Genomic DNA, 12,201 nt, shown 5'->3' on the forward strand with positions numbered 1-12,201 from the left:
GAGAAACCGAACGCCTATATATTTCCATGCAAGCTCACTTCTTCCTTTATTTTATTATGATGATGGGTTTCTTTCTACATAGGTCAGCGCCAACAAAGTATTTTCTCATTTGAAGCAGAAAGTTCGAGATTGAAATTTCGTGAGAAGATTCTGCCACATCGAAAAACGCTTTTGTTTTAATGCTGTCCATCCCAAATCCTCTATCATGTCCATGACACTCTCTCACCTATTTCGCAATAATACAAAATGTTTTGCTGTTCTCTGAACTTTCTCGATGTACTCTGTTAACCCAATCTGGTAAAGAACCCAGACTGTACAGCAGCACTCCAAAAGAGGATGGACAAGTACAGTGCAGACAGTCTATTTAATACACCTGTTAAATGTTCTGACAATAAAACGAAGTCTTTGATTTGCCTTCCCCAAACATTTTCTATGTGTTCTTTCCAATTTAAATTCTTTGTAATTGTAATTCCTAGGTATTTATTGGAATTTAGAGCCTTTAGATTTGACTGATTTATCGCATAACGGAAGTTATGCGATAAGTGGATGACCTCACACTTTTCGTTACTTAGGGTCAACTGCCAATTTATGCACCATTCAGATATGTTTTCTAAATCGTTTTGTAATTTGTTTTGATCTTCTGATGAGTTTACTAGACGATAAGCGACTGCTTCATCTGTAAACAACGTGATGCAGCTGCTCATATAGTCTCCTAAATCGTTTATATAAATAAGGAACAGCAGAGGACCTATAACGCCACCTTGGGGGATGCCAGAAATAACTTCTGTTTTACTTGATGACTTTCAGCCAATTACTACAAATTGTGACCTCTCTGACAGGAAATCGCGAATGCAGTCACATAAGTGAGACGATATTCCATAATCATGCAATTTGACTACAAGCCGTTTGTGTGCTACAGCGTCAAAGCCTTTTGGAAATCTAGAAATATGGACCTAATTTGAAATCCCTTGTGAATAGCACTCAACACTTCGTGTGTGTAAAGTTCTGGTTGTGTTCGCCAGAACGATGTTTTCTAAATCCGTGTTTATTGGGTGTCGATAGACTGTTCTCTTGGAGGTAATTCATAATGTTCGAACACCATATATGTTCCAAAACCCTGCCGCATGCTGACGTTAATGATATGAGCCTATATTACTCCTACTACCATTCTTGAATATTGATGTGACCTGTGGAACTTTCCAGTCTACTAACAATAATAAAGTTTATTAACTGCCAAAGCAATTTTGTGTGGTAAAGTGCTGAGAAGTGAAACAACATCTCAGAACATCGACATATATTTGATAGCGAAAATATGTGCATACAAACACATCAAACAATGTTTACATGTGAAAAGAGCGTTTTTGTCTTATACATTTTTCCTTTATATAACTAATAACATCTCACACAACTATATTCTTCTCTGTCATTAGAGCTGCCTTTTTCAGTCAATTAAAATTAGTTTATTACCACATCTTCTTGTTTAATATACATTGTGGATATCAATCCTGTTTTGTTATCATAAAAAACCTAAATAATTTTTCGATTTCAGATATCTGAACTTGTTTGTGGAAGAACACTCAATGGAAAAAAACAAAGTGATCATGGGACATTCGCAATTTGCCACAAAACACAATTGTAAAATAAAAATTACGAAGCCAAAAGGCACAAAATCGACTACTTTAATTGTGTGTGATCACAGCGAAAATTGGTTAATTTCTGATGTTAGCATACAACACCGCCGTTAAAACCTTTCTTCCCGTGAAACCTTGACTTAATGTGAATGAGGTGATGGTCTACTGAAGAGCGATGTGAATGCTGCCATTTTGAAACGAATTATGGAATGATGTGACGTGATTCCACATGATGGCCAGTGTGAATTGTTCTTTAGCCGTTTATGTCATGCAATTGTCTCCTCTTAGCACCATTTTGCCGTGTTATATGACGAGTTACGAGCTTCAATAGATATTTATATGCCTCCATGTCCATTCGCAGGTAATTTCGCCAGTCTTCAGGTAACTTGCCAAGTAAATCATTACATAAAAATTTAAGGACCATTTAACACTTCCCATGGGCCCTTGCGAACACAGATGACAATAGAATCTCCTGGATTACAGGTTATTGTTCTATTCTGAAACGTCCTTTGCTAGAGGGTAGCCACCTGCTGCTGGAAGTTTTTTCTTGGGCGACAAATGACTGGCCAGCAGCAGATTGAAACTGTATCGCATGGACACATGAGGTCTGCAGCGATGTATTGCATTCACAGACAGGTCTGCGCAGACGTTTCGTTGTGTGTAGATATCAACCAGCCAATTTAAAGTGCAAGTTGAGTGATAGTCTACATCCCACAATCCCATAAGTGGTCTACAGTGATCAGCAGACACAATGAGTAGTGGCCACTTTGGTGGTAAACTTACACGTGAAATCTCTCGATTAAAGTTCTATAGTTAAAATAAAATATGATAGACCCTATGATTTACAAAAATAATTTACAGTCTGCAGTATATGGTTAGGAAAACGAAAGACAGATAGAGTAGCATCAGCCTTCTACAATTTTGTTAGTTCGCAAGAAACAACTTCCCTCGAAATGTTCTGAGAAAAAAAAGATTTTCTGTCTTTCAGAAACCTTGCCTTCTGACAGCATACAAACATTTTCTAAAGCTGTGGTTTTGAAAAAATAAATCTGCACGTTAATGCATTTTCACTATATTATCATGTTGTAAACACATTTATAAGACAAATGCTTTTACATACAAAACATCTAAAAATAATCATGTATGTATGAAATGTAATATTGATTCCTTTATGGATTTTATTTGTGCAATTAAACACTGCACAACTCTTCACCACTACTCTCGTATAATATGTACTACTCTCATATAATATGTAGACAGCGCAAATGCTGCTTACAAATACTGCATATATCCCCCAATAAACACATAATTTTCGATCTGTCCACTTAAAGGTCACGATACACTTCCACTTAACCCTTTTGCGGGCGAATTTTTGTGGCAACTCAGCGAAGATAATTTTTTGCTATCCTATTAGAATTGTTATCAACTGACTATATTTATTTTTTGATAATTTTGTTTTTGTGATTTAGGACCAAAAGCTATGGTGATACATATACCATCATGGCACCTTTGTGAGGTATTACAACTGCGGTGGTAAATGGATTTGCCACTTCCCTTTTGGTTCTGTTATGTGTTGTCATTACATGTAAAAAAAATAATAAACTGTGTTTCTGCTTTTATTTTCTTTTTTTTTACTTTATTTAAAAAATACACACATCAAAAAAGTTTTGCATCACCCCAGTTCCCAGAACTGCTGAAGATAGACGTCGACTGTGGATATTGTATCACAGACACAGTCCCTTTAACTGTTCAGAGATGTCACTAAACCCACCCAAAGATGTAAACAACCATGCACAAGCAGCGCCTATTAGACAGAGGGGGTCTGACAGCCAATCAGTTCCAGTCATTCCACCAGGAAGGAGGTATATGGCTCATGTTGCCTGTAATTCAACCGTGTCTAGACGGTCAATACCGCCGTTAGATCGCGTCTGCATTGTTACTTTATGTCAGGAAGGGCTCTTAACAAGGAAAGTGTCCAGGCATCTCGGAGTGAACCACAGTGATGTTGATCGGACATGGAGGAGATACAGAGAGACAGGAACTATTGTTGACATGCCTCGCTCAGGCAGCCCAAGGGCTACTACTGCGGTGAATGACCGCTACCTACGGATTATGGCTAGAAAGAACCCTGACAGCAACGCCACCATGTTGAATAATGCGTTTCGTGTAGGCACAGAACGTCATGTTACGACTCAAACTGTGTGCAATAAGCTGCATGATGCGCAACTTCACTCCCGACTTCCATGGCCAGGTTCATCTTTGCAACCACGACACCATGTAGCATGGGCCCAACAACATGCTGAATGATAGTCTCAGGATTGGCATCACTTTCTCTTCACCAGTGAGTGTTGCATATGCTTTCAACCAGACAATCGCTGGAGACGTGTTTGTAGATAACCCGGTCAGGCTGAACGCCTTAGACAAACTGTCCAGCGAGTGCAGCAAGGTGGAGGTTCCCTGCTGTTTGGGGTGGCATTATGTAGGGCCGACATATGCCGGTGGTGATCATGGAAGGCACCATATCGGCTGTACGATACGTGAATGCCATCCTCCGACCGATAGTGCAACCATATCGGCAGCATATTGGCGGTGCATTCGTCTTCATGGACAGCAATTCGCGCCCCTATCGTGCACATCTTGTGAATAACTTCCTTCAGGATAACGACATCGCTAGACTAGAGTGGCCAGCACATTCTCCAGACATGAACCCTGTCGAACATGCCTGGGACAGACTGAAAAGGGCTGTTTATGGACAGTGTGACCCACCAAACACTCTGAGAGATCTACGCCGAATTGTCGTTGAGGAGTAGGACAATATGGACCAACAGTGCCTTGATGAACTTGTGGATAGTATGCGACGACGAATACAGGCAAGCATCAATGCAAGAGGACGTTTTATAGGGAATTAGAGGTATCTTTGTGTACAGCAATCTGGACTACCACCTCTGAAGGTCTCGCTGTATGGTGGTAGAACATGCAGTTTGTGGTTTTCTTGGGCAATAAAAAGGGAGAAAATGATGTTTATGTTGATCTCTGTTCCAATTTTCTGTACAGATTCCGGAACTCTCGGAACTGAGATGATGAAAAACTTATGTTGTTGGGTGTATTTGTTACTGATATTAAAGTTTACTTACCACAATGTGAAAACAGTCCTTGAAACTTTATCACACAGTAAAGGTATGAGCTGATACAAGTCATAATAATGCAAGTTACAGAAGCGATGTGTTCCAACAACAGTAGTGATCCCACAAGAAACAGAAACTGATTGCTATAGCAGTTTTCATACATCTGGTGCAGTGTACTGCCATAAGATGTCAGGCATAGACAGTGATGGTAAGACGTATTCCCAAAAGCTTTTAGATAACCCTAAGTTGGTGGTATGTATGGTTCCCACGGACCACAAATGACAGATTAACTTTATGGTAAGTATACTTCCCAAGCCCCTTTCCAGAAACTACTTTGGTCGTAGCCATACTTCCCAATAACGCTTAAAACACTGTTGTTTGGGGAGATATATACTTCCTACAGTGCTGAAGACTATATTTCACAACAAACAGAAACCACTGCCTGTACAGCGCACAGCCACATGCCAGGAGCGTACAGAAGTCGCAACACGTTTCATTAAACGCGTTACAAAAATACATCTGGTGGGAAGTATATCTCCCCATGGCCCACGAATAGGTTAACAAACTCTTAACACCACAATGGTGTCCAGCCCATGATTCAAAAGTATCCCGCGACTGTAGAGAGTCTAGTCACAGTCTAACATAACAGTCGCGACACTTCGCCTCTATTTTGTTGCCTACAGCGCCAGCAGCGCCCCAAGCCGCCGGTAGGTTGAACTGTGAGTTCGGCGCGATCGTGAAAGCGAATAGTGATTGTTTATTTTGATTTATACAATGGTTTTTACCATCGGGAGCGTTTGTAGCGCAATAAATTGCAGCAACAACAGGAAGAAGACACCACAGCTGTCTTTTTTTTAGGTTTCCTAAGGATCCTGGGAGATATAGACCATCATGTTACTAAACTGTATCGTCAGGATTCACTTGCAAACTATATGTGTGTAAATTATGAATGTTTCGTTTTAGGAGCAGAAAATGGCTAGTTAATAGCAGACGAGAATACCTTATGAAAAAAGACCCAGTTTACCTGTATAATAATATTAGGTTTTGTTCGCTACATTTCGAACAAAACCAGTTCATGAACGCAGACAATAACAAACTCGTTTGGAATGCAGTACCCACAATGTTTGACATTCCAAATAATTCCCCTCAACTGGCGATGAAGAAGAAACTGCCACAAAGATTCGACAGTCAATCTAAAGCTGTAAAACAGTCCTATGACACAGAAGCAGCCAGTTCGACTCTCCATGTATCAGTGCCAGATTCGTGTGAATCATCAACACAGACCTGCTTTGATGATGAAGTGGTTAAATTAAGTGCTGCTGTTCGTGTCTTACAAAAGGGTGTGAAGTGTCAGAAAGTGCAGAAGCGAAACTGTTACGGGAGAAGGAAAGTGCCTAGAGACAGATTGTTTGAAAATTATTCAAATATTTGGTTTTTCGTGAAATGTAATGTAATCAGCTCATTATAATGTTTTCAGCATATGTCTCCCACTATTTGGCAGTTGCTTGTCCCACTTAGAATAATATAAAGATGAAGGTCGTACTTGTGACAACAGGCGACAATGACAAACACAGTAAGCCTACAGAACGATAAACGAGCTGTCGATCGCTTTTGCATGTAGAGGTACATGTCTGTGCTTCTTACATGTGAATCTGCGTGTTTATATTCTTTTGATATCAATGTGGTAAGCTGCAATTCTGTCCAATGTCACAAGTGTTTCTTCACGAATGTGTTGTCGCTTGCCACTCTATTCATGGTTTTTGTCCATACTTGCGCATATTTTAGAATCATTTTTAGAAACGTATATGCCTTTTGATACTACACAAACTCTTGGAGGCAAGAAAATAACTCGAATAATTCGGAAATTACGTAGGAAATGAATGCAAACAAACATTATGCTTACGACGCGTCTGACGTTCACCTTACCTGCCGCTTGGAGCGCTAGTGTCGCTCCTTCCGTCAAGCGGCAACAACTTTTACAGCAGTGAGTGTCGCGACTGCTATGTTAGACTGTGGTCTAGTTATCTTTATAACACCTTTGGACACCGGTTGAGCTATGTAAGATCTTTGTGCTTCTTATCTTTGAATGTATTTGAAAGCCGCGTGCTGTGCAAAATTGTAAATAAACACCGGGTTTTGTTATGTTCGGTAGATAGGGATTCATGTGACAGAGATATGGGCAATAGCAATAATGTTATGGTGCGGTGAGCATTCTGAAGGAAGGTGAAAAATGAAAAGAAGTTGTGCTTGTTTATTCTACATGGTTTTTGTAAGTTTTTACTAAATTGCAACGCCAGTTGCGAGAATGGTGGGTCATGTATTCGTAAAAGAATAAAATAAGAGGTTGTGCGCAAGAAACGTCGACACCATGAGTGATGGTACTGATACTTTTCTAATTGTCTTTTTTGGAGAATAGGTCTTGTGGCGCCTATATAAAATAATCCTTAGCCAACCATGTGTTTACTTCGCCGTTCATTTCAGAAATTGAAGTGAGTCTCCTAGTAGTTATCCTGGATACTAATCCAAGTCAGCGGATTATTAGGGAAGATGTTCATGTTTTGACGCAGTGTATGGAATCAGTAATCGCCTTTGCAAATTCACATTTGATGCTCAAATCGACCAACAGACTGGCTGTATTGGCGTGCCACGCGAGAAGCACGTGAGTATAATTTATTTCAAGTTGCAGACAGTGTGATATGTTGTCAGAAATATTTTATCGTCTCGATTTGGGCGTACTGTATTTTTCACCTTTGTTTTTTTATAAAAATAATTACAAATAGAAGCTAATTATTCCGGTGAGTAATAGTATGGTTCTGTTACTTTAGTTTGAAGGTGCTAGTCTGTCCTGATTGCACGGAATATGTTATAGTAGATGGGCTTTGAAAAAATTTTGTTTTCCACTGTTGTGACCTTTCAGATCGTTCGTTTTCTTTTGAGTGTTGGCAAGTTTCTGCTACTTTATTTATTATTTATTTTACGTTTTCATTTATTCGTCTATAGGCCGTTTAGTTTAACAGCATCGGACATGTCACATACATTGTAGAAATAATATATTTATATATAAAACAATAATTTCACATAGAATTAGGTTCTCGCTTCCCGCGCCCGGGTTCCCGGGTTCGATTCCCGGCGGGGTCAGGGATTTTCTCTGTCTCGTGATGACTGGGTGTTGTGTGATGTCCTTAGGTTAGTTAGGTTTAAGTAGTTCTAAGTTCTAGGGGACTGATGACCATAGATGTTAAGTCCCATAGTGCTCAGAGCCATTTGAGCCATAAATTAGGCGAGGATAGGGTGGGAAGTCTGCCAGGGCCTAATCAGAGGAATCATCCCAGCATTCACCTTAGCACCTTGGCGAAATCGTGGCCAAATCAAGTCAGGATGGCTGGACAGGGAATAAACCCTGAATGCGAGTCGAGTGCATTAAACCTGGCATAGCCCTCTCACTCGATACATGATTGGAAGGGGAATCATTGATGCACAGTCTTGACTGCAACATGCATAGTAAGTAAATCAGTTGTATAACAAGAATATGAAAGTATGAAGACGAAAACATCACAGAAAAGTGTAAACACATGAAAGCATTACATAGCATTGCTGGAAGGTGCAACATGCACAGTAAGTAAATCAATGATATAACGAAATCAGGACATTCTGATGTAAAGAAAAAATAAAAAAAATAAAAAACATTTGGCAAATGATATAACACTGCTGAAAACTATAAGATGCAAATACCTGTATTCATCACAACTAGGGATGCACCAGATCCCTTCTGAGAGGAGATGTATTGCACAGCATCTGAAACAGAGGAAACAGCAACATTCTTTTGTAGAGACGCACACAGTGTAGATAGTACATCAGTTAACAGAATCAAAATAACTTTGCAATAAATGAGGGCCTAGTAATCCTTTAAGCTAACATATGAACTTACATTGTACAAACACTTCTCAACAAGACATTATTTTAATTCTCCCCTAAAAGCCATTTCCACCCCAAAACTCTTTATGTATGATGGCATTGTACTGAAAAAAATTACAGCAATGTGGCTCACATGTCTTTTGTGTAAGAGTAGTTTTACATGGAGGGACCCACTGTTGCAGGTATTATAACTGTGGTAGTTGGAGTTAGTTCACAGGTCAGCATGTCTAGCTCTTCTCGTCAACCTGCACTTGTATATGTAAAAGGAGAGTACAGTAGGCAAACACAAGTTTTTAAATAGGGGTTTGTAGTGAGTTCTAACATATCTATGTGACAAGATTTGAATAGCTTTTTTCTGTAATAAAACTATTTGATAAGCTATGAGGGACTGGAAGTAATTGAAACAAGCTATTGTAGTACTCCTGGAGGAGAACTTCTGTGAAGTCTGGTAGACATAAGATGAGGTACTGGCAGGGAAATACGGAAGCGTCCGATCCAACCCGTCGGCTTTGACCCATGACGTCACAAATATGGCGGAAACGACCATAAACGACAATTCCAATATGTTGTTGTTGTTGTGGTCTTCAGTCCTGAGACTGGTTTGATGCAGCTCTCCATGCTACTCTATCCTGTGCAAGCTTCTTCATCTCCCAGTATCTACTGCAACCTACATCCTTCTGAATCTGCTTAGTGTATTCATCTATTGGTCTCCCTCTACGATTTTTATCCTCCACACTGCCCTCCAATGCTAAATTTGTGATCCCTTGATGCCTCAAAACATGTCCTACCAACCGATCCCTTCTTCTAGTCAAGTTGTGCCACAAACTTCTCTTCTCCCCAATCCTATTTAATACCTCCTCATTAGTTACGTGATCTACCCACCTTATCTTCAGCATTCTTCTGTAGCACAACATTTCGAAAGCTTCTATTCTCTTCTTGTCTAAACTAGTTATCGTCCATGTTTCACTTCCATACATGGCTACACTCCACGCAAATACTTTCAGAAACGACTTCCTGACACTTAAATCTATACTCGATGTTAACAAATTCCTCTTCTTGAGAAACGCTTTCCTTGCCATTGCCAGTATACATTTTATATCCTCTCTACTTCGACCATCATCGGTTATTTTACTCCCCAAATAGCAAAACCCCTTCACTACTTTAAGTGTCTCATTTCCTAATCTAATTCCCTCAGCATCACCCGACTTAATTCGACTACATTCCATTATCCTCGTTTTGCTTTTGTTGATGTTCATCTTATATCCTCCTTTCAAGACACTGTCCATTCCGTTCAACTGCTCTTCCAAGTCCTTTGCTGTCTCTGACAGAATTACAATGTCATCGGCGAACCTCAAAGTTTTTACTTCTTCTCCATGAATTTTAATACCTACTCCGAATTTTTCTTTTGTTTCCTTTACTGCTTGCTCAATATACAGATTGAATAACATCGGGGAGAGGCTACAACCCTGTCTTACTCCTTTCCCAACCACTGCTTCCCTTTCATGCCCCTCGACTCTTATAACTGCCATCTGGTTTCTGTACAAACTGTAAATAGCCTTTCGCTCCCTGTATTTTACCCCTGCCACCTTCAGAATTTGAAATACAGTATTCCAGTCGACATTGTCAAAAGCTTTCGCTAAGTCTACAAATGCTAGAAACGTAGGTTTGCCTTTTCTTAATCTTTCTTCTAAGATAAGTCGTAAGGTCAGTATTGCCTCACGTGTTCCAACATTTCTACGGAATGCAAACTGATCTTCCCCGAGGTCGGCTTCTACCAGTTTTTCCATTCGTCTGTAAAGAACTCGCGTTACTATTTTGCAGCTGTGACTTATTAAACTGATAGTTCGGTAATTTTCACATCTGTCAACACCTGCTTTCTTTGGGATTGGAATTATTATATTCTTCTTGAAGTCTGAGGGTATTTCGCCTGTCTCATACATCGTGCTCACCAGATGGTAGAGTTTTGTCATGACTGGCTCTCCCGAGGCCATCAGTAGTTCAAATGGAATGTTGTCTACTCCCGGGGCCTTGTTTCGACTCAGGTCTTTCAGTGCTCTGTCAAACTCTTCACTCAGTATCTTATCTCCCATTTCGTCTTCATCTACATCCTCTTCCATTTCCATAATATTATCCTCAAGTACATCGCCCTTGTATAAACCCTCTATATACTCCTTCCACCTTTCTGCCTTCCCTTCTTTGCTTAGAACTGGGTTGCCATCTGAGCTCTTGATGTTCATACAAGTGGTTCTCTTCTCTCCAAAGGTCTCTTTAATTTTCCTGTAGGCAGCATCTATCTTACCCCTAGTGAGACAAGCCTCTACATCCTTACATTTGTCCTCTAGCCATCCCTGCTTAGCCATTTTGCACTTCCTGTCGATATCATTTTTGAGACGTTTGTATTCCTTTTTGCCTGCTTCATTTACTGCATTTTTATATTTTCTCCTTTCGTCAATTAAATTCAATATTTCTTCTGTTACCCAAGGATTTCTATTAGCCCTCGTCTTTTTACCCACTTGATCCTCTGCTGCCTTCACTACTTCATCCCTCAGAGCTACCCATTCTTCTTCTACTGTATTTCTTTCCCCCATTCCTGTCAATTGTTCCCTTATGCTCTCCCTGAAACTCTCTACAACCTCTGGTTCTTTCAGTTTATCCAGGTCCCAGCTCCTTGAATTCCCACCTTTTTGCAGTTTCTTCAGTTTCAATCTGCAGTTCATAACCAATAGATTGTGGTCAGAATCCACATCTGCCCCAGGAAATGTCTTACAATTTAAAACCTGGTTCCTAAATCTCTGTCTTACCATTATATAATCTATCTGATACCTTTTAGTATCTCCAGGATTCTTCCAGGTATACAACCTTCTTTTATGATTCTTGAACCAAGTGTTGGCTATGATTAAGTTATGCTCTGTGCAAAATTCTACAAGGCGGCTTCCTCTTTCATTCCTTCCCCCCAATCCATATTCACCTACTATGTTTCCTTCTCGCCCTTTTCCTACTGACGAATTCCAGTCACCCATGACTATTAAATTTTCGTCTCCCTTCCAATATGGCCGATATAAAAACGTTGCATATGTATCACAAAGACGAAAACACATAGAAAAACAACACACACAAAGGTTTCACAAGAACAATCTGCTAACATTGATAGCAAACAAAGATAATAATAAACAAGTGGTACTCAAGGCCAGGCAGGGGGGGCTGCGCCCCCCCCTGACCCCCCACCCCACCAAAAAAAACTCCCAACCTAACCTCGTATTCAGGGCTATGCTACAGATCAATGTGTAGGTCAATCAAAAGATAAAAAAAAGAAACAAATAAAAAAAAAAGAAAAAAACAATATTGATTCATTAGACATAACGAGTAGCGACAAAACATATAGACCATAAAGATTGAACAATCTAATGGCAAACTGATAAAAGCCTCATAGACGACGTTAAAACAAAAAGTACAGTAAAAAGGTAAACTATATATTACAGGCCCTAAAACTCCTACTAAGGTAACGTCAACGAGGCAACATCTACAAATAC

At 39.8% G+C, this 12,201-nt stretch overlaps 1 protein-coding gene across 2 annotated transcripts in view; it reads left to right on the forward strand.

Moving 5' to 3' along the window:
• The first annotated feature begins 6,813 nt into the window (after positions 1-6,813).
• The window catches only part of LOC126175063 (general transcription factor IIH subunit 3), a 42,568-nt gene continuing 37,180 nt past the window's right edge, over positions 6,814-12,201 (forward strand). Inside the window, exons 1-2 of one of the 2 annotated variants that reach the window (XM_049921586.1) lie at positions 6,814-7,134; positions 7,238-7,415. In XM_049921586.1, coding sequence (XP_049777543.1) covers positions 7,125-7,134; positions 7,238-7,415 — 188 coding nt within the window. In that variant the 5' untranslated portion in view covers positions 6,814-7,124. The remainder of the gene's footprint in view (positions 7,135-7,237; positions 7,416-12,201) is intronic. The other variant, XM_049921585.1, reaches the window with a different exon arrangement.

The sequence above is a fragment of the Schistocerca cancellata genome, chromosome 3, assembly GCF_023864275.1.
Source record: "Schistocerca cancellata isolate TAMUIC-IGC-003103 chromosome 3, iqSchCanc2.1, whole genome shotgun sequence".
Lineage (NCBI taxonomy): Eukaryota > Metazoa > Arthropoda > Insecta > Orthoptera > Acrididae > Schistocerca > Schistocerca cancellata.